The sequence below is a fragment of the Canis lupus genome, chromosome 17 (genome assembly GCF_003254725.2).
Source record: "Canis lupus dingo isolate Sandy chromosome 17, ASM325472v2, whole genome shotgun sequence".
Classification (NCBI taxonomy): Eukaryota; Metazoa; Chordata; class Mammalia; order Carnivora; family Canidae; genus Canis; species Canis lupus.
In genome coordinates this window covers 47,723,886-47,747,531 of record NC_064259.1, presented here as the reverse complement: position 1 = coordinate 47,747,531, position 23,646 = coordinate 47,723,886, and the positions used below count along the sequence as shown (strand labels likewise).

Genomic DNA, 23,646 nt, shown 5'->3' with positions numbered 1-23,646 from the left:
TGTTTTGCAATAAACCGAAAACAAAAACAGTTCCTGTTGAAAAGAAATGCTTTAAAACAAAAAGCAGGAGTCACCATTTATTTAAAATGCTCAGAATATAAACCACCTTATTAGCACACAATTTTATGTTAATATTTTTGGCATTTTAGCTTGATTAATCTTAACTGGTAGTTCTCCCTCTTTTTCTTATAGGACATTCTCATGGGCTACACAGACTTTAAAGAGGGGGTAACAATATAATAACGGGTGGCTGCTAGTTACAAAAAATTCCCAGACCAAGAAATACCATTTACCTGTTCCTTCTGACTGACCTAATACACCAGTGTGTCTTTAAACGCTGGGGTTTAGGACTGTTTAACTAAATCTTGGTTTTACGTCATCCTCACAAACTAATGTTCAGTTATGGTTAATTATATCATATGGGTTAACTATATTTAAGTAGCAAAAAATACTTGCTCAATGATGCTTTAAGTCTTCACTTTATATAGCTACCTTCGAGATTCAATCTCTTCTAAAATCCATTGAGTTTTTTCATCTATAGCCACGCTTTCATTTGTTGATGTCTCAGCTTTGCCTGTTAATGAATAAAATTGATTTCATACTGCAAATTCTTAAAAGAAATAAAGACACTTTGAAACCAAAGTTATATCTTGGGTATATATACATACAAGTGTATATAAACACACTTAATACGACTGAATTGCATATTTCATCATGCAATGAAATTTCAATGTTAGCTCCCAACCATAATATTAAAAGGCATTGAGTTTGCTAGCCTGACACCTTGGCTAGTGAATATAGTTCAGCACTTGAGAACACTAACAAAATTCTACCAAGTTTCTTTTTCGCATTTTTTTTTAGTACTTTTTACCAGTTTTTTTTCTGTGCCTGAATTGTTAAATTTGCATTACCAATCTTATTCATACTACGTTTTACTTCAGTATATACCATAATTTATAATTACAGGTCATGTGTTTGAAAGTCACTTTGCTTTAATCAGCTATTTGGTTACGATCCCATCTTTCACTATTCCCTGGACAGCACTTTAATCAAAGGAAGGCATCTCTGAAAATACAAAACCAGTGTGAGAACTAAAATCCAAATCTATTTTTTTTTTAAATCCGAATCTTGAGATTTTACAGATGATTCTCTACTGAAACCTACCAAAATGTCTTTAACTTCCATAACTAATCTGTGGGAGGGCCATGAAATCTTTATTAAGTTACATTTCTGACACGGCCTATAGATTTATGTCAACTCATCTCAAAATAGTCATTATCTGACCATATATTCTGTCTCAAATACTAAAATGATTAGAAGTTATTTTTATTTTTTTTGTCTTAAACTTAATTCAAGACATTCTAAAGCCCTGGCTCTACATATTTTGAGGTTTTTAAAAATGGTAGGTGAAAGGTTAGTGAGAAGAATGCAAAAAACATTTTTTATACAGAATACAAATATTTATATTCCCCAGCTGATAATTCAGCTTAACGATAAATCATACTGAACACGAAATACACTAACGTGATAACTGTTGTAAATGCGTTGATTCACATTTTAGTTCATCTTGCCTGCGTTTCATAAAGGTCATGGCTTGTTTTAAAAGAAGTGCATGCATGGATGATTCTATTTCTTGGATGCTGATAATCTGAAAAACACATAAGTAACATTTTGTAGGTTATCAATAATGAATTATAAAAAATACATAAGCGTATGTATATGCTCAATTCCTTTGTATAAAGGAGCATTTTCAATACTACAACATTTTAATTAAAAAGAATTGTGAGATACAGATGTGGCTGCCAACACTTTTAATATTCATAAAAACCAGGAAATCAACTATACTAAAACAGTAATAAATATAATAATGAAAGCAAATGGGCTGAAGTCAGGAACATGGATAAGAATGGATAGATAATAGGGTTCTTTATTTGAGATACAAAGAGCAAGAGAAAATGAGGAGTTCAGCCATTTTTCATAAGCTGAGGGCGGGGGGAGACTGTAAGAGGGCACTTGACGAAACTGATAAATTAAAAAAAACAGAGAACGGAAGAGACCTAACCAGACAAGTAAAAAAGAAACCTGTGAAGCAGAAATAACTGATTATTTAAAATCAACATTCTTGGGCAGGCCCCGTGGCGCGGCGGTTTAGCACCGCCTGCAGCCTGGGGTGTGATCCTGGAGACCAGGGATTGAGTCCCACGTCAGGCTCCCTGCATGGAGCCTGCTTCTCCCTCTGCCTGTGTCTCTGCCTCCCTCTCTCTCTCTCTCTCTCTCTCTCTGTGTCTCTATGAATAAATAAATAAAATCTTTAAAAATAAATAAATAAAATAAAAATAAAATCAACATTCTTGGGGCGCCTAGGTGGTATAGTGGTTGAGCATCTGCCTTGGGCTCAGATCATGATCCCAGGGGTCCTGGGATTGAGTTCCATATCAGGCTCCCTAAAGGGAGCTGCTTCTCTCTCTGCCTAGGTTTCTGCCTCTCTCTGTCTCTCATGAATACATAAAATCTTAAAAAAAAGATCAACTCAAGACCCCAATGTAAGGACTTAGTACGTACAAAACAAAACCTGAAATTATAAAAAGGAATGATTCACTGATTAATACAAAGATTTCAAAACATCAGGATATCAAAAAAAAAAGTGAAATCAAAAGACAAACTCTAAGTTTATCTACATGAAGTAGGATAAAACAGTAAAAATTTTAAGTAGTAAGCAATTTTTACCATAGAAGGAAAAAAGAGGAAAAACACTGAACTAAAAGGATAACAGAGAGACAAATAATTTGCAAGAAATAAGACTACATGTGTTAATGAAACAAAGGACTGTTTTGAGATATATAAAATGAAACCATAAGAGTCTCTTTTTTTTTTTTTTAAGAGTCTCTTAATCATAGAAAACTGAGTGTTGCTGTGGGCAGGGAAATGGGTGGAGGGATGGGGTAACTGGGTGATGGGCATTAAAGGAGGGCACGTGCTATAATAAGCACTGGGTGTTATATAAGACTGATAAATCACTGACCTCTATCTCTGAAACTAATAACATACTATAGGTTAATTCATTGAATTTCAGTAAAAAAAAAAAAAAAAAAAAAAAAAAAAAAGGAAAAAATAAAATGAAAAAAACCCACCAAATAAGTATGTAAAAACAACCCATTTTTTAAACGAAATAAGCTAAAAATAAAACTAATATAATCTTTCTGGTGAATAATTAAACAATGTTTCACAAGCCTCAAAGACATTTAAACACTTTGATTTCCTATCTCCTTTTAGGAATTTTTCTTAGATGGAATTTTAACATAATTTAATATACAAAACTTTGTAATACCAAAATAATTGCAAAAAACCCCTAACTGCCCAACATTAAGGGGATCCTTAATGTCACAGTATGTCAAAAATGTGTAAGAAAACAGTAGAGGAAAGTATTTAGTTGTGAGATTTACTTATATATCTTACGGTAAGGGGATTTCTTTATAAAAAGGAAATATATTTATAACCATGTTACCTTTTCATTAAGACAGTCAATTAAATTTTCCACATAAACTTTCATGCTTTTATAGAATTTAAAATTTAGAGCTTGAGTTGATGAATTCTCTAGGTTCTGGATGGTACTCTTTGAGCTCTTGACATCTTGTATGTATTTTTCATATTCCCTCAGGTGTGAGCGGTGAGTATCCTGTAGCAATGTTAATCTAAGTAAACAAAACAAAGAAAAATGAAAACTGCTTTGTTTTTCCAACTTTTATTTCTACTACAGTAAGTAACAGTCTGATGAAATTTTTTTCAAAGCTACCTTACAGACACCACCAAGGAAATGGACAATCACATAAACCTGGGTTTATGAGACTTGCTGCACACAAGAGAGTATCATAATGAGAAAGGTCTCAGGGGAAAAGGTAGGAAAGGACATTTAGAAGTTTTTAGGTGCTTGAGTTAATCAGAGGGTAATTTTATTTATTTTTAAAGATTTTATTTATTTAGTTTTGAGAGACAGAGAGGGGACGGGGCAGGCTCCAGGCACAGAGCCTGATGCGGGACTCGATCCCGGGACTCCACGATCACGCCAGATTACACCCTGGGCCGAAGGCAAGCACTAAACCGCTGAGCCACTCAGGGATCCCCCTATAGTGTTTGATTTTTAACTTTAGTCTTTAGACCATGAAAACGTAATTTCTTTTTAGAATAAAAACCTCAGTTAATTAAAAAAATTAAATAGGGGCAGCTCGGTTGGGCATCTGACTTGATTTTGGCTCAGGTCTTCATCTCAGGGTCATGGGATCGACGCTTGTGTTGGGTTCCATGCTCAGTAGAGTCTGCTTGGGATTTTCTCTCTCCTCCCTCTGCCCTGTTCCCTGCTCTTGTGCATTCTCTCTCAAGTAAATATTTTTTAAAAATACACTAAAGTTAAAAATAAAATCTATCCAGATAAAGTGAAATGCTAATCTCTAACAGTGGCCTGCTACCTTTTTCCTATTCTATAATTCATGTAAGACAACGGTCTCAAATAAAATTTCAAAAAAAGCCAAAAAACAAAAAAACCCAAGTCCCACGTTATATGCAATTTTAGATGCAATCACTGTAATTCTAGCTCTTTTCTTCCAATTAAGGACTTTCAGAAAGATAGTAAATAATAGTGAGGTTACTACAAAAATAGTCTTGAATCAAGGCAATCTTCATCATTTAACATCAGTACTGAAAAACAATGATCTGGAACACAGCGTGGCAAGTTTTTCCTGTAAAGATCCAGATAGTATTTTAGGGTTTGGAGTTAATAGTTCCTATTGCTATGAACTCAATTGTGTGGTGTAGCACTAAAGCACGCACAGACAATACATAAATGCTCAAGTATGGCTGTGTGACAATAAAACTTTATTTACAAAAACAGGCAGTAGGCTGGTAGTTTTCTAACTCCCTAAGTATAGATAGCCTAATATCTAAAACTGGTACATCTAAAAATTTTTATATTTACTTCACTGTATGATATAAAATGCTATAAAGTACTTCACAATGCTATATAATGTCCTTTTCTATGTCAAACCATTTAAATGAACCACTATGACCAATATATTTTAGCTGCAATATGATTATGGAATGAAGCTACTTTAAAGCTGATTTACACAAAAGATACAGAGAAAGAAAATTTGGAACCTATTACCATATATTAGAAAATAAATTCCCAAGTATTAAAAAAAAAAAAGCAACAGAAATGTTCTCTATGAACATCATCATTCCACTGTGTTTGGAAAAGATACTTGGTATTACTTCAGTCTGAAATTTGTTAAGGCTTTTCTGTTATTTCACATTTGATCTATCCTGAAGAGTATTCCACATGTGCTTGAAAAGAATGTACCTTCTGCTCCTGTTGGGTGGAATATTCTGGTTAGGTCTGTTTTGTTCAAGATCACTGTTTCCTCATTGATTTTCCATCTGATGTTCCATCCATTATAGATAGTAGGATACTGAAGACTCATACTATTCATTATAATATTGCTATTTCTCTCTTCAGCTGTCAATACTTGCTTTATATAGATGCTGTAATATCAGATGCATATATATTTATAATAGTTTACTGTTAGTATTTCTGATAAATTGATCTCTTTATATAAGCCATAATGTCATTCTGTCACTTATAATAGTTTTTTTAAAAAATATTTATTTATTTATTCACGAGAGAGACAGAGAGAGAGAGAGGGGCAGAGACAGAGGCAGAGGGAGAAGCAGGCTCCTCGCAGGGAGCCCAATGTGGGACTCAATCCCAGATTCAGGGATCCTGCCCTGAGCTGAAGACAGCTCAAACACTGAGCCACCCAGGCGTCCCCCTTATAACAGTTCTTAATTAAGCCACTACTGCTCTTTAGTTTACTATTTTCAATCCTTTCACTTTCAGTCTGTATGTATTCTTAAATCTAAATGAGTCTCTTGCGACAGCATATATCCTGTCTCTTGCAACAGGATCTTATTTTTTTACCCACTCTACGTCATTTAATAACAGTTTAATCTTTTTGTATTTAAGGTAATACTAATACAAGAAGATCTTGTTATTGCCATTTTGTAAATTTTCTGCCTTGCATTTTCTGCCTTTTCTTCTCTTGCTACCGTATTTTGTTGATTTTTTTTTGTAGACACATGCCCTTAGTCTTTTCTCATTTTCTTCTGTGCATCTTCTAGAAGTTTTGTGTGTTTATCATAGGAATCACAAAAAACATAGTTCTAATAATCTATTTTATGCTGATAACTTCAACTACATACAAAAAAATTCTACTTATTCCTTCATATTTCCTCCACTTGTTATTGATGTCACAAATCACATCTTAAAATTTTGTATTCAATAAGTGTCACAGTTTTTATCTTTTAAATTCTATACCTAAACTAAAAGTGATTTTCACATCAATCTTACAATAGTACATGAATAGCTATTTGTTTATATATTTATGTTTACCATAGCTTTATACACACACACACACACACACACACACACACCAAGGCTGTGTCAGAAATTTAGTTTATTACTTTTAAGTAAAGTCTACACCCAATGTGGGGCTTGAAATCACAACCCACAGATCAAGAGTTGAATGCTCTATTGATGTGCCAGCCAGCCTTGTATTTTCATATGCTTCATGTTACTGGCTGGCTTTCTTTCATTTCAACCATTTTCAGTCCTTTTTCAAGGACTTTTAATAGCAATTTTTGTAAGGCAGGTCTAATGATAATGAACACCCTCAGCTTTGTCTGAGGTCTTTATTTCGCCTTGATTTTTAAAGGACAATTATACTGATTATAATAGTCTTGGCTGGGAGTTTCTTTCAGCACTTTTTATACATCATCCTACTCCTTCTGGCCTATAATATTTCTATAGAGAAATCTACTAATAATCTTATGGGGTTCCCTAGTATCTGATAAGGTGCTTTTGTCTTTTTGCTTTCAACATTCTCTTTCTGTCTTTTGGAAGTTTGATTATGTGTCTCAGTGTGAGCTTCCCTGGGTGCATCCTTCTTATAATCTTTTTGAGCTTAAAACTGCATGTCTATTTTCTTCCTCAAATTGGTAAGTTTTTGAACTTATCTTCAAATTCCCTGCCCCACTCTCTCTTCTCCTACTTGGAATTCCATAATGTATATGTTATTCTGCTTGACATATACAGTATGTCAGGCCCCTTAGCCTTCGCTTTTCTTCATCTTCTTTGATAATTTCAAATGACCGTCTTTGAAGTCATTGCTTCTTTCTTCTGTTTGATCAAACAGGTTGCTAATCCTCTCTACTAAAGTTTTCAGCCGCTTATTGTGTTATTACAATATAGTATATATTTATTACAATTTAGTGTATATTGTTTAGCTCCAGAATCTCTGGTTCTTTTCCAGTTTTTCTTTGCTGATATTTCCACTTTGTTCATGTATTGTTTCCCTGATTTTGTTTAGTTGTGTGTATGCTCTTATAGCACTTTCAGCTTCTATAAGTAGATTATTCTGAATTGTTTGTCAAGTAATTCACAGATCTGTTTCTTTAGAGATGGTGCTGGAGATTTATCTTGCTCCTTTGGTTGGACCAGGTTTTCCTGTTTCTTTATGTCTCTTGGTATTTTCTGTTGTTGTCTTATGCATTTGAAAATGTACTTAAGGGAAATAGTTTCATAGAGGGGAGGGACATCACCCATCAGCCTGGCTAGAGATCTGAGGAACAGGGGGAGTCTCTTCAAATCTTTTATGGGCTTCTATATTAAATTTCCCTATTAGAGACGTCATGGGATTCTTCTTTAGGCATTCATAGTCTCTTGCTCCCTCTGGTGTTTGTCTGCAGTATGGTAGGCTTTCTGGCTCTGCCACAACTGAGTGGTCTTTAGCTCTCTGGGGCCCCAAGTCATCTAAGGTATAACAGTTCCTTATTATAGCTCTGAGACAGATGAAGCAGAAACAGTCCCTCAAGCAGTCCCTCCAAAAGCCAAAACACTGGAGGTATGTTCTACTTTTCTTTTTTTCCCTCTCAATGGAGAAGATGTGAGTTGAGCTCTTTCAGTCTAACAAGTAGTGTGGGCTTGTAAGAATGGTTGATGCAGTTAAAATGAAATGGCTTTTCTTACCCATTACAGGTGGATATCCTTGGCTTTGAGTTTGCCTTGCACAGTGTAACTTTCTAACTGGTTTCTGGAAGGTTTTTTGGACTGTATTTTAAATTAGTGTCTCTAAAGGGAAATGAGGTCTGAGGCTTCCGACTATGGCATCTTACTGCCATCACTCCCAACTTACTACTTTTAAAAATTAAGGCTAACAATGCAGATAAAGGCTTATAAAAATATTAAGAAAAAAAGCAAAATTGGATTATTTACAGATTTCAACCATGGAGCATGTATCTATTATAAAGACTAAAAAGACATACAGAAAAGAAAATCAGTTGTGTTAGTGTGGTAACACAGGTGATGATATTTTTTTCCCTACAAATCTATTTAATATTAATATTTGTACTGAATTAAGAACACAGTGCTTTTTTCACTATTAAATGTTTAGGACAAATGTATTTTAAAATCAGTATTACTTACCTGGTATTTAATTGCTTCTTTATAATTTCTAAATTTACTGGTGGAAATGAAATTGAAGTATCAAACTTCTTTAGTGTTTGAGGTTTACTGCTGTAGGAAAGATCTAGGTCTCGTCCCTAAAAATATGAAAATTTGTATTGTTTTAAAAGACTCATTAATCTTATAAATATTAATAGCACAAAAGCAAACTGGGTATTTCAATTTCTCACCAGATCTAAATTCCATGCCTTTGATGTTTTTAATAGTTACAATAAAATGTTTTTATAATTTTCTGTTTTAAGATACAGAACTTTAGGGGTGCTTGGTTGGCTCAGTTGGTTCAGCATCTGACTCTCGATTTTTGGCACAGGTCATGACATTGAGCCTTGCTTCAGGCTCAGGGTGGTATCTGCTTAAGATTCTCTCCCTTTCCATGCCCCCCCTTACTCTCTCTCAAAAATAAAAACAAAACAAAAAACGAAATATATAATTTTAAAATTACATGCAAGAAGCAAATTACAAAATCTTTTCACAAAAGCTTGCTTCTCAGTGTTTTAATTTTTTATTTATTTATTTTTTTATTTATTTATGATAGTCACAGAGAGAGAGAGAGAGGCAGAGACATAGGCAGAGGGAGAAGCAGGCTCCATGCACCGGGAGCCCGATGTGGGATTCGACCCCGGGTCTCCAGGATCGCGCCCTGGGCCAAAGGCAGGCGTCAAACCGCTGTGCCACCCAGGGATCCCTTTCTCAGTGTTTTTAAAGCTACTTTTGTTTATGACCTAATGTACTCTCAGAAAATTATGTTCTCCATCATAGAAGTATCCACCTAACTCTAGTCCAGTCAAAGAAAAGTAAATGAAAGTCTTCTGAAGGGTATATAGGTAAAGCTTTTAGTTCTGTTTAAGCTACTGTTATATCGGTTTTCTATTACTAGTCAAGGACCATATTCTATTCCCAGATGTACTAACTAGTACATCTTATAACATTTCATATTATTGTCCTCTGGCTAATCGTAGTTTATCACTACCACCTTAGAATGCTGAAAGAGTTCTGAAGAGTATGTTTTAGACACAGACATGCAAAGAAGTGGACCAGATAATTAGCCAAATCAGTGGCTTAACTATCCTTCTTATATTTTCCATAAGGCATCATCATTTCTCATATTAATTCCTTATTTTTAAAAATTGTTTGTTTATTTATTTAGTCATTCATTCATTCATGAGAGGCACAGAAAGAGAGACAGAGACATAGGCAGAGGGAGTAGCAGGCTCCTCTTGGGGAGCCTGATGTGGGTCGATCCCAGGACCACCTGAGCCAAAGGCAGATGCTCAACCACTGAGCCACCCAGGTGCCCCTTTCATATGAATTCTTAACCAATTCTCCCATTCATCTCTAATCACACCTGCAAATCTTCAAACCAGCCAGGCTGTTTCAAATCTTATGTCTTTACATCCAGATATCTGCTCTCAAATCCCTTACATTATACACATCTTTCTAAGACCCATCCAAATAGGACTGACTTCTGCAGAGGCTTTACCAAATCTCCCTATTCACCTATAAAACCTACCACTTACTTCTATGTGCCATCTCAGGACGCTGTACATAGTTCTGTCAAAGAACCTCTAAGATTTCACTACAATTATTTTGTTTGGCTGTCTCTCCCCTATAAAGATTGTACATAGTAGGGTCTATTATTGTTAAGTGGGATAGTGGCAGAATGGTGATCCCAAAATGATAAGTTTATGTCCTTACCTCCCAAACCTGTGAATTTTACCTTACATGGCAAAAGATGTGATTAAGGATTTGGAGAAGGGGCTTACCCTGGATTATCCAGATGAGTCCCAAATACAATACACATATCCTCGTAAGAGAAGGAGAGGGCATTCTGGGGCGCAAAAAAAGAGATATGAAGATGGAGCAGAGAGAGGAGTAGCTATGTGCCAACAGCTACCACAAGCTAGAACAGTCAAGGAATAGATTATCCTCTAGAGCTTTTGGAAGGAGTATAGCCCTATTAACACCTGGATTTTGGGTTTCTGACCTTTTGAAGTGTGAGAAAATAAAGTTCTGTGTTTTAAATCACAATGTTTGTGGTTGTTACAATAGTCATAAGAAACGAATACAGTGGCATGTGGTAGATTTTCAATAAAGAAACCAGTAAATGCACCCACAGTTAATAATAAAAAATGCAAATCAAATAGTCTGAGATTCCATTTTTTAGGTGCAACTAATCCTGCACCTAAGCTGCCAAGACTGCAATGAAACATTCTCATAATATCAGTGGTATTACAGATTGATCTAAATTTTCTTTAGAAAGCAATATGGAAAAATGCAGTAATGCCATAGAAATGTTCATGTCCTTTATTTGTAATACCACTCTTCGCCATTATCCTAAGTATCCTTCAACATACATCTGAACAAGAGAGAAAAAAAGGAAGGAAAAAAGGGCAAGCAAATATTTACCAATTCTTATTATTTCTTTTAAAGTTTTATTTAAGTAATCTCTACACCCAACAAGGGGCTCAAACTCACAATCTTGAGATCAGGAGTCAGATGCTCCGACTGAGCCAGCCAGGCACCCCATCTATTCTTATTAATAATGGAAAAAAAATTCAGATTGTTAATAACCTAAAATGTTTGCCAACAGGAGGAATGGCTAAGAAATTATGATTCACTGACTCTAATAAATATTTACAGTTTAAAAAATTAGTCACTATTAAAACTATGTAATAGAAATAGGGGAAAATATTTATAACATGTCAAGAAAAAAACCAGAATTTGAAATTGTAATGCATACTGTGGTTCTGAAATTACAGGCTAAGGCATCCCAATGAACTCAAAAGGATGCTATGAAATATTTTAAATATAAATATTTTAGGGAAATACATATTCATCATTTGTTGGACTACTAGTTTTAATTTGTTCACAGTTGCAACATTAGATCGTCCTAGAGTCCTTTGGTGGAGTCTTATTAGTGAAGGTGGGTTCTTGGTGGATATGATAAAAAGGAAGTAGTGACTGAAAATCAATTTGGAAAGGAGGTGAGAATGACAGTGAACAATTTGATTCCAAGGTCTGAGACATCATGCAGTGCCCAAGAGGTGCATCCCCATTACTAAATAATTGTGGTTATTAAAAAAATGAAATTAAAAGACTTTTTTCTTCAACTTATCTATGTTTTTTCCAAAAGATACTAAGTTATCAGGACATAAATATTATTAAATTCTTTGACTTGAACTACTTAATAAATGAAATTGTTTGGTACTTCTTTTGGCCTGGGGAAGCACCAGGATAAAGTTACTCATACTGAGGGCTCCACGAATGGGAAGTCTGGGAACTTCTGATATATATATATATATATATATATATATATATATATATACACACACACACACACACACACACACACACTATGACTACAATTAAATATTTAAAAAAGGAATTATGCAAACTTGAGCAGTCAGAGTAAAGACTGTGGCAGTTTTTTCTAAGTATTTTGTTTCATGTTGTTTTGCTATACTGATTTTACTGAAGAGGGGAGGGGGTACCAAGTCTATTATTTTTACATGATAAAAATAGCCCTCTATATCATTGCTCTGGTCAGAAATTTCTAAATGTTGTTACAACCAAAGGCTTACCTTCACTTAACTTTTTACTTTTAATAACATGGAAATCTTAACAATACCTTCTTACTTAAAAGAGCAAATAATCTTTCAAAGCATTCTTGTTAAACAGATTAAAATATGAAACATTTATATTTGTATACTATCATATAATTTATAAGTGCTTTGATTTAAATTATGATTTTGAACTTTATAGCCACCTACTCATGTAGGTAACATTGTCTTCCCATTTTATTGATGAGAAAAGTTTAGAAAATTAAATAATTTGTTGTGCCTGGGTAGCACAGTTGTTTCAACATCTGACTCTTGGTTTTATCTCAGGTAGTGATCTGAGTTGTGAGATCAAGTCCCATGTTGGGCTCCATGCTAAATGTGGAATCTGCTTGAGATTCTCTCCCTCTCCCTTTCCAACTCCGCACCCTCCCCCCACTTGGGCATGTGTGCTTGCGAAAATAAATAAATAAATCTTTAAAAAAAAGGGCTAAATAATTTGCACAAAGTTGCACAAGTATTTACTGAGCACTCATAGTATTAGGCACAGAGGGATAAAACACTGAACAGTTAATAATAATTCTTGACCTCATGGAGCATATATTTTAGTGGTAGAGCCAGAATCCAAATCTAGGACTCCTGACCTCAACAACAGTATTATTTTTATTAGTTTCGTTTTAAATCTATTTATTTGTTTAAACACTTCACATTTACATACCTACCGTATGTTACAATTACTATAAAATTAAAAAAATATAGTCCCCTCAAGTGGCCTATAATATGTAGAAGATATTTAACATTTAGTAGGAAGAGAACATAATATATAAGGTATAATAAGTTGAATGGTGGCCTCACAAAAAACAAGTCTATGTTCTAACCCCCAGAATCTGTGAATATCACCTTATTTGGAAAAAGGGTCCTTCTGGTCGTAATTAAGTGGAATATCTCAAGATGAGAATATCCTGGATTATCCAAGTGGGCCATAAATCCAATGAAAAATATTCTTATAAAATAGAATACAGAGGTACAGGAAAGGTGGCCATATAAAGAGGGAGATAGAGACAGGGGTTATATAGTCACAAAGTAAGGAACACCTGGAGTGACAGTTGGAAGGCAAGAAAGGATTCTCCTCTAGGGCCTTCAGAGGGAGCACAGCCCTGCTAACACCTTGTTTTCAAACTTCTAGCCTCTACAACTGTAAGAGAATAAATGTCTCTTGTTTTAAGCCACCAAGTTTGTGATAATTTGTTACAGCAGCCACAGAAAATTAATATATATGGTATAAAAAATTACTACCTCTGTAATTTTAACTGCTTTCCTCATTTGCTGCTGTTCCCAAATATCTTGATTTTCATCTTCCTGACTTTCTTCACTTGTTTCTTCATTTCTGGGTGCTAGGAAAAAAAAAATTCATGAGTAGTCTATATTTTTCCATTCTATTAGCATCAGCTAACATTTTTGAAGGGCTTATAATGCACTGGCTTAGCAGCTTTATATGTGTTAACTTATTCTTCACAGTAATTCTGGGAAGAAAGCACTACTAACAGCCTTTTCTTTCTTTTAATGAGGAAACTCCTATCAAGAGATTAAATAACTTGTCTGGAAAATGTGCTGAAGCTGGGATTTGAATTTGGGCACCTGTACTCATCAACAAACCGTCCCAATGAAAACACTGCAGTTTCATATATGGGGGGGAAAAACTTAGAAAAAAAATGAAACATTTGATAATCCTTATTAGGAATTATAAATTCTATCCTAGAATCTAAATATTGAAAATTAATTTCTGGGTTATGAGGAAACCAAAAGTCTCATTCTGAAAAAATATTATTCAAAATGATAAAAATTTTGATAAAACATGTAATTGTTTATAAATAACGAATGTGAAAATAGTCCTATTAGATCTAAGGATTATTGGTAGAGGAAATTTTTCATCAGAGCAGGGGAGAGCTTAATAAATAACATCTAAAATCCCTATAGATGCTTCCATGTTAAAAAAAAATCTTTATAAAGGTGACAATGAAAGTTTTCAATATCAAAAATAAGACACTGTACAATTTTTTTTAACTTACCAAAAAAGATCAAGGTCAGATAATGTTATTACACATTATTTGATAATAACATCTTAATAGATCTTTTTTTTTTTTTTTTTTAATAGATCTTTTAGAGACTATGATGTCATTTACCAAATTTGTATTAAATAAAAACCAACTTCTAACATCTTTTAAAGTATGAGATATTACATTCTGTTTTTATGGAAAATTTTAACATAATATTATATTTGGGTGAAAAATCCCTCAATGTTTATATATTGTAAATAAATTAAGTATGTACTTGTTTCTTCAGCCATTCTTTGTCTAAGGGTTTGAGGCTTTAGGGTAAATGGTATTCTCCTTTCATGGTCATCAGGCTCACTCTCAGGATCTTCATTACTATTTTTCTTCATCTCAGCAATGGTAGAGGTATGTTTTACATCCAAAGAGATAAAGTCATTTTGGGCCCTGGCCAATTCACGTTTTCTGCGAGCTTCCTGAATAAAAGCTGAATCAGGGATATTTACTAAAAGAAACAAAGAGGAAGACAATGAAAAACAAACACCAACAGAAATACATATTCCTTGTATTTAAAGAAAATAAAAAGGCAGTGTCTTTTCAATTTTTTCCAATTCTGGTATTAATGTAACTGTAGAACTCAAAACCTACATCAATAAGATTACTTTTATAGAGATTTAATGTAAATTAGAAAACGAACCTAATCTAGAAGTATCAGAAAATATAACGATACCACTTCAATGTATCTTCTAGCTCTCTTACTCATCAGATGTTGTTGCTGACTTTTTGCTGAAGACTATTTCTCATTTCTAGAAGCTCTCAGATTATGAGGGTTGGGAAGCGGGATAGAGCTGAGCATAGAGTTGGTTAGTCTGTGAGACCTGCAGAGGTTCGAATGATGGGGTACAGGCCAATCTGATGCACAAAGAATGCTGTATTATGCCCTTCTCCTCTCCTTGTGGTATCCAGGCATACAGGAAGTGAGAGAGAGACTAAAACCAACACACAGCTAAATCAAGATCCTGTGGTGATTTCCACATGAATAAATGAGAAGTTACAAAAATTATAAAGAAAATAATCAGATTCATTTATCAGGTGAAAAATATTTAAATGCTGTCTTTTAATAGACCCATGTTTTAGTGTTTTTTTTTTGTTTTTTTTTTTAAGATTTTATTTATTTGACAGAGCACGCACGCACACAAATGCAGGGGGAGCAGCAGGGAGAAGCAGGTTCTCTGCTGAGAAGGGAGTTTGATGCTGGCCTCGATCCCAGAACTCTGGGATCATGACCTAAGCCAAAGGCAGCTTAACCAACTGAGTCACCCAGGTGCTTCTAGGTTTTATTTTATAGCATATAAACCACATTAACGTGTATTATTCCAATTCAAAACAAGTTTCTTCATGTATGATCTAAGCTGAAATTTATCTTTACTTTCTGGAAAAACTTTCTAGTATTTAAGCAAAATACTAAGGTAAACAAAATGGTAAAGGAAATTTTCACTATTTCAAGCACTTCACAATGTTAATTAGGGATGTCAAACGACCAAGGCTCAAGTAAAATGTTCTAAACTTTACCACAAACTGTTCCAAATTCTTTGAAAAATAAACAAAACAAAAAAAAGATGTCCTATGCTTGGAGATGTGGAAATGTTCCAGCTTTTGGAAAAAGAGAATATAGAAATTACTGACCAATATGCTTGACATTGGTGCTAAGGAAAACAAGTTCTTAAATTATGAAACAGTAACAGGTGATGACTAAAAATCAACATATATTCACTAAGAACAAGGAATATCAGGGACGCCTTGGTGGCTCAAATGGCTAAATGTCCAACTCTTGTTTTTGGCTCAGGTCATGATCTCAGGGTTCTGGGATTGAGCGTGCGTGGGGCTCTGTGCTCAGTGCAGAGTCTACTTGAGATTCTCTTCTTTTCCCTCTCCCTGTCGCCATACCAGTATGTGTGCTCTCTCTCAAATAAACAAATGAAATCTTAAAAAAAAAAAAAAAAAAAAAAAAGGAACAAGGAATATTGAATCAAGTGATTTACTTTTTATGGACTAGTACTAATTTATAGATTAGTATCAGGGAAATGATGCAGATCAGATGTTTCTTCATTTTCCCAAAGCATTTAACAGATGCATGTTTTCATTGTGAATTACATTAAAATGTGTGGGGAAAATCACATAGTGCACTTGATTTTTAACTAGTTGAATAATTACCCCCCACCCCCCCAAATATGTTGATTATGAAGCACTGCAGGGATCTACTAGAGGGCTCCATAGTTTGTGTTCCTGGTTTAATGATCTTAATGTGATGTGGACTAAGATAAAAAGACATGTCTTTAAAGCTGGGAGGAACAGCTAAATATAACCTAGACTCAAGACTCAAACCTTCACAACAGGTTACATGAGCATTTCTTGACTCCTCATTACACATTAGAGTCACCTAGGAAGCTTGATAATCTACTGGTACCCAAGCTCCTCATCCCAGAGATTCAGATTCAGTTGATCTGAGGTGGGGCTGAGCAGCACTATGTTTTAATAGCCGTCTAGGAAATTTTAATGTAAAACCAGGGTTAAGATGATACACTTAGGTTCAAATACTCAAGTGTATGAATACAAAAGCAGAAATACTGGAAGTGATTCATCTGCAAATGACTTGGTGGGGCTTAATAAATCATAGGCAATGGACTCACTAGTAAAATACTAATACTAAATAAAACTAATCCTCTCTCAAGCTACAATAAAGAAGGAAAAGTTCAAGAGAAGAGTTATTATCCTGTCCTGTCTATACCCAACACCTAGCTCAAAGCAGATGCCCACCACATGTGGAATGAATAAAGTTAGCATATTGCTTTACAATAAAAACATGCAGATTTATAAGTTAAATAATTTTCACATACATCATCTTATTTAAGGAATACAGGTTAATATCATGCCCCATGTGTAACATGCAGTATCTGCAACAACTCAAGAGAGATATTTTCCACTATTGGATCATTCTAATAGTTCCACTGTTGGAACAAAAAAATAACTGCATTCCTGGGTCCACAAACCAATCCACAGACTTCTCGCATTCCTTCATCTTTTCTTCTCCAGAAGAAAAAAAGTTTTTCACAGGACAAATCTTCAACTTTCAGGGTTTCTAAAATGAGCTTTTGAGGAGGGACAATTCTTCATGTGAACTGTCCTGTACTCTGTGAGACATTTATCATTTCTTGCCTCCAGAGCACTACATGCCAGTAACACCTCTGTCACATGATAATTAAAAACTATCCCATAGATGAGCACTGGGTGTTATGCTATATGTGGGCAAATTGAACTTCAATTAAAAAAAAAAAACAAACTATCCCATACATCTGTAAACACTGTCCTCTCTCCTTGCACGTGCAATCCTGCTAACACTTTACAACTACTGGCTTATACTTTCTAATCCATTAGTTTCTATAGCAGCATTGTTTAATACAGTACACACTGGCCATATGAGACCATTTAAAAATTCAAAATCCAGTTTCTTAGTTGTATCAGCCACATTTCAAGAGCTTTATAGCCACATGTGGCTAGTGGCTAATATACCAGACAATGAAAATATAAAAATTTTATTATCATCACAGAAAATTCGTTTTTTTTTAAAGGTTTATTCATTTACTTATTTATGATAGACACACACACACACAGAGAGAGAGAGAGAGAGAGAGAGAGAGAGAGAGACACAGAGACACAGGAGGAGGAAGAAGCAGGCTCCATGCCGGAAGCCCGACGTGGGACTCGATCCCGGGACTCCAGGATCGCGCCCTGGGCCAAAGGCAGGCGTTAAACCGCTGAGCCACGCAGGGATCCCCTCATCACAGAAAATTCTAATGGACATCATATGTAGAGTCTACACAAGGCATCATTTATCTATGAAGCTTCAATTCTTTTTTTTTTTTTTTTTTTTTTTAAGATTTTATTTATTCATGAGGGACAGAGAGAGAGAGAGGCAGAGACACAGGCAGAGGGAGAAGCAGGCTCCACACAGGGAGCCCGATGTGGGACTTGATCCCGGGTCTCCAGGATCAGGCCCTGGGCTGAAGGTGGCGCTAAACCGCTGAGCCACCAGGCTGCCCCGAGGCTTCAATTCTTAATACTGGTTTCATCACTAAGTACTTCTACTTCTGTAACTTGTGAAGTTGTGTAAGAAAAAAAAATTACAAGAGTTACTAGTTCTTGTTTTTAATAAGTTAATAAAACACATAAGTCTTTAAAAATGTATTTAAACAATTATATCTCAAGTTAATTTGTTTCTTTTATAAAGCTACATATTTTTATTTTCTCAGAAGGGGGCTCAGACTTAGTAAGACTGTCAAGGGTCCACAGCACAAGTTCTAGATCCCTGAGACTGAATAATAGGCCAGAGAAATATTTTCAGCTTTGTGAGCCATAATGTATGTTACAATTTCTAAACTGTCACTGTAGTGCAAAAGCAGCCACAGACAACATGTAACTAATGAGAGTGGCTGTCTTTTAATAAGGATTTACTTGCAAAAGCAAGTGATGGGTCATATTTGGCTCACAAGTGGCAATTTGCCTGAATTTGCCTGAACTGGACGGATCTTTCTAAAATACAAAAATGGTCATGCCATTTATTTGCATAAAACTTTCAGTAGTTCTCCCAAACTCTGTATTATCTGACTCCAATTTGTCTTTTTTATTGTTGTTATTCCTGTTTCTTAAACTCCAACCAAATCTTTTCATTTTAACATCTGTTTTTAGTTCTCTGCACATGCTATGTTATCTCCCCTAGAGTTTTTTACATTTGCTATATCCTGTACCCAAAACATCTTCACTAACAAATTCTTATCATCCTTCAGATATTGGCATCAATCACCCAGTGTAGCACAGTGGTTAAGAACACAGGTTCTAGAGCAGATAGCCTGGGTTTGAATTCTAGCTCTGCCTCTTACAAGCTGTCTGACTTTGGGCATGTCATGTAATGGAAAAGAGCAATTGATTTTGGCACTCTGACAATTTTGGTAATGATTTACTTGCCCCATACTTCACTATAGCTGTGTTACCAAAAATAATAATCACTGGTATAGAAGATACTGATACTAGAAATAAAGTTTATCAAAATTACAAAATTTACTAACCTATTGATGAAAATTCTTCTTCCAGAGAGCTAGAGCTGTTGGATGATGAATTCTGATCATCTTTACTTTCTGAGGAATGATGTGTTTCACCCTCTTCATCTGTTGAAAGATCAACCATTCTGGATTATAACAGGACATTTTTTGAATATAACAAGAAAGAGTCAAAAGATAGTGGAAATCAGTAATTGAAATTCTACACAACACATAGCATTATACACATACAGTGTTTTAATTTTTCTCCATGTATGTGAGGTGTATATACAGATCTTTCTCCATTTCCCTTCTTTCTGAAATCAATGGATGACCTAATAAATGCATATATTTACCCTATTTATATGATCTACTTATCTAATAATATTCTCTTAGAAGATGCAATGAAAAAGGAAGGAAACAGAGAAAAAAGATGATGACAAAAAGTGAAGGAAGATTTAAAACAAAAAAGAAAAATAATGGTAGTGAACAAGTTCAAAAAGAAAAAATCCTGATGTACACTTCCTATATGCTAGGCTAGGCACACTTAAATCTGTTTTACAAGGTCATACAATTTACAATTGTCATACAATTACAGAATTTCACAATTATATAAAGTAAGTACTATTATTGACGAGGACATTAGGAATTGGAGAGGCTAAATAACATGTCCAGTGTCACAAAGTTATTCAGTGGAGAAGCAGGGCTTTCAATCTAATTTTATTTAATTCTGGAATTTAGATTCTCTTTATGTCCTATTTCAATGACTGGTGGCAAGTAGTACCTGTAATGTACACTGTGGTCAAATCACAGATCTCTGTTTCCACTAAGTGATTTTGGGAAGGACAGTCTGTCCAGTAATCTATTAAGCAAAGATAACACCCATAAGGGTATTGTGAGGGCTGAATAAAATGTGAAAGAATCATAGTATTATTGACAAAAAGGACTGGTTAATTTATAATTATTTTGTATTTTTTATGAACAACTTTAAAGCTTAAGATTACATAAATAGTACTCTTTATCTTCAAAATATCCCTTAATTAACAGACCTATATAGAATTTTAAAAATCTAAAGATCAAAACTTAGAAGACAAAGGAATGTAACTACTGATTACATTGTTCTTTGCTACTATTTAACAACTCTTCTACCTGTTCTCAAAATGGATTAACACTAGAGGGGTGGTTCTCGAGAGCATGGTCCATCAACCCCTGGAAGTCTGTAGGACCCTTTCAGAAGGTCTGTGAGTTCAAGACTACTATGAAAGTATTGAAAATATGAAACACAGTATTATCGTGTTATTTGCCCTTTTTAGTCTGTTGCTATTTATACAATGAAGCAAAAACAGTGGTGGGTAAAACTCCTGCCTTCTTTTTTTTTTTTTAATTTATTTATGATAGTCACAGAGAAGGAGAGAGAGAGAGGGGCAGAGACACAGGCAGAGGGAGAAGCAGGCTCCACGCACCGGGAGCCTGATGTGGGATTCGATCCCGGGTCTCCAGGATCGCGCCCTGGGCCAAAGGCAGGCGCTAAACCGCTGCGCCACCCAGGGATCCCAACTCCTGCCTTCTTAATATGAATCAAGACAGTGACAGCAATCTGTAGTGGCGGCCATTGTATTCTTCACTGCCATGCATTGCCAGGAAAACAAACAGGTAAACTTACCATCCTTAATAGAGCAACAAAAAGTTATTAAATTTAATCAATCTTGACCTTTGAGGACACATCTTTTAAATAGTCTATGGAACAAAACGGAAGTGTGTATTAAGCACTCTGGGGGGCATACTGAAACATAATGGTTGCCTCACTGAAAAGCATCTGTATGAGTTGTACGTTGAACTAGCCACTGTCTTCAAGAAGCAACAGTTTTATTTGAAAGAATGACTGACAAACTCTAGTTATTCCTACATGTCTACCTGACACATTTTCTCAAAAATGGCAAAGATGTGCCTATCACTTCAAGAATTAGAGATTTCAAGTGAAAACTCGAATTTTGGAAAACTTATATGCTACACAGTGAACTTAATATCTTTCCATCACTTAACGACTGATGATTATGAGAAGTAACTCAGTAACATTAACAGATTCTTTTGGATATTATATAAAATGTACCAGCATTTGCAAACCCAGTGAACCAAGAGTTTCCAACAATGCAAGATTTTACCAATTGTGCATGGGTAAAAGATTCATTGAAAATGCAAAACAGACCAATGGATTTTCACGTAATGGAGTATAAAAAAACTGACAAGTATGATTTCAGCTGCCATGTTGCAAAATGACCTTCAAGAAACTATTTTTTGTTGATTTTTTTAAATATCAAAACAGAACACCCTCAGTCATCTAAAAAGGCTATTAAGTATTCCTATTACACCACAAACCTGTGGTTTTCTTTTCATATTTCAAATGAAACATCACAACAGATTGAATACAGAAGCACCTTTGAGAAGTCGGCTGTATTATTCGTTGAAGCCAGACATTAAAGACTTGTAAATTGAAACAATGTCATTCTATTTTCTGGAAGAGTGTCCCCCCTCAAAAATGTTACCTATCCGTACAGGTAATGGTTTAATTTAGAAAAAGTGAATAAAAAATTATCTTAATCTCTACCATGGTAAATATCAATAGATACAATCTACAGAAACAAAAGCTCTTTGGGATAGTCTCATAAAGGAGATATTAAGACCAAAAAGTTTTGAGAACCACTGTTTTAAATGCAAGCAAAAAGGCAACTCCTGGCCTCAATTCTCCCAATTAAAGTTTGACCAGGTGACTTCCATAGAGTAGAAAAATACAAAAAGTCTTCAAAGCTTTAGACAAACAGAAGGTCGTAATGAAAGAAATCACCAAAATCACTTGTACTAAAAATAGTGGTGGAGAAAAATTCTACCTCAATACTAACAGAAAACTGCATTTTTATTAAGCTCCAATTCAAAACGGAACAACTGTCAACAACTTTACGTTGCTTAAATTCTGTATTTAAAAACGAAAGGGTACTTCAAACTACATTGTACTTAACGCCATATACAGTCTACAGCGTCATCAATCCATTATGCTACTTAGTGACGTAGCATGTTATTTTTTTTAAAGATGTTATTTATTTATTCAAGAGAGACACACAGAGGCAGAGACACAGGCAGAGAGAGGCGCAGGCTCCACGCAGGGAGCCCGACGTGGGGGACTCGATCCCAGGACCCCGGGATCAGGCCCTGAGCCGAAGGCAGACGCTCAACCGCCGAGCCACCCAGGTGCCCCTGGAGCGTTATTCTTATTTCCCTTCTTGCAGATAACTGATGAAAAACAAAACAAGCACAAGAAAACGTTCCAAGTGTCTGCTACCTATATTCTTCTAATGTACTATTCTGGTCAAAGTGTTTTCTGGAAAAATAATTGAGGATGTTTCCAAAAGTACGTAACACTTTCCCCTACCTCAAAGTACTAGGAAAAAAAAAAATTTTTTTTTGACTTCTGTGACGATTTAGGTTCTTCACAAACAGCAAATACTGCACTTACAACTGCAACCGGTGGGAGTTCACCCGATGGTGCAAACGCAGAGGAGCCACAAACCACGCAGGGTTCCTTCCAGCCCCCCGCCCCACCCCCACGCCGCCCAACGCGGACATGCGGGCAGCGGGCGAGTGGGTACCGGAAGCCGTACCAGGACCGCTCCAGGACCTTCCCCAGAACCCCGCGGGCCTCGTCCCCGCCCCCGCCCCCACCCCGTCACTTCCGGCGCCCCTCCGCCCCGCTCCCCTGCCTCACCTGGGACGCCCGAGCCGCCTTCCGCGCGCGGAGCCGCCCCCGCGGCGCGCCGGGAACTCGCCCACACCCGGCCCCGGCCCCGGCTCCGAGGGCCGCGGCCCCGAACATGCCGGTCCGCCGCTTCCACACGGCCACCTCCCGGGGGTGGCCCTTCCTCCCCAAGGCCCGGCGCCGCCTGCTCCCCCGGCGCCCCGGGTTCAGCAGACGGCTCCTCGGTGCTGTCGCTGTCACTAGAGTGGGTTCGGCGCTGCCGGAAAGTCCTCTTCGGCCTGTGAGCCATGGCCGAGGCCCGAGCCCGACGCGCGCCTCCGCCCCCGCGTGCGGCGTCCACGGCGGCGCGCGCTCCCGCCTGCGCGGTCCCGCCGCCGTGCGCGCGCCCCCTGCGCCCTGCGCATGCGCGCTCTGTCCCTTTCGCTCGGGTCTGTGGACTGGTTTGCGGGGCGGCGGCCTGGAGGTGCAAGGCCTTTCTCAGGCCTGGTTGTGTTGCTCCGCCGAGTCCGGCAGCCTCCCGGAGCTGGGCGCCGCAGAGAGCATCGCTCACCGGTTCTCCTTGGGCAAACTCTAAGATTCAGGCGCTGCACCTGCCTCCTAGACTGGAACCCCGTTCGCTGCCTTCCGC

At 36.4% G+C, this 23,646-nt stretch overlaps 1 protein-coding gene across 11 annotated transcripts in view; it reads right to left on the bottom strand.

The window, feature by feature from the left end:
* Nucleotides 1–23,407, bottom strand: part of GCFC2 (GC-rich sequence DNA-binding factor 2) — a 47,905-nt gene extending 24,498 nt beyond the window's left edge. Inside the window, exons 1-8 of one of the 11 annotated variants that reach the window (XR_007403352.1) lie at nucleotides 23,028–23,389; nucleotides 19,301–19,399; nucleotides 14,458–14,682; nucleotides 13,423–13,520; nucleotides 8,531–8,646; nucleotides 3,506–3,692; nucleotides 1,525–1,648; nucleotides 493–574 (exon numbers count right to left, since the gene is read on the bottom strand). Coding sequence is in view for 8 of the 11 variants with exons in the window: in XM_025453731.3 (XP_025309516.1) it covers nucleotides 489–574; nucleotides 1,525–1,648; nucleotides 3,506–3,692; nucleotides 8,531–8,646; nucleotides 13,423–13,520; nucleotides 14,458–14,682; nucleotides 19,301–19,399; nucleotides 23,028–23,307 (1,215 nt within the window). In the remaining 3 variants the exon portion in view is untranslated. Of the gene's footprint in view, nucleotides 1–456; nucleotides 575–1,524; nucleotides 1,649–3,505; nucleotides 3,693–5,350; nucleotides 5,533–8,530; nucleotides 8,647–10,332; nucleotides 10,398–13,422; nucleotides 13,521–14,457; nucleotides 14,683–19,300; nucleotides 19,400–22,694; nucleotides 22,725–22,778; nucleotides 22,937–23,027 lie in introns of those variants that run through there. The other 10 variants (XM_025453731.3, XM_025453730.3, XM_025453728.3 and 7 more) reach the window with 10 other exon arrangements.
* Between the last annotated feature and the right edge of the window lie 239 nt (nucleotides 23,408–23,646).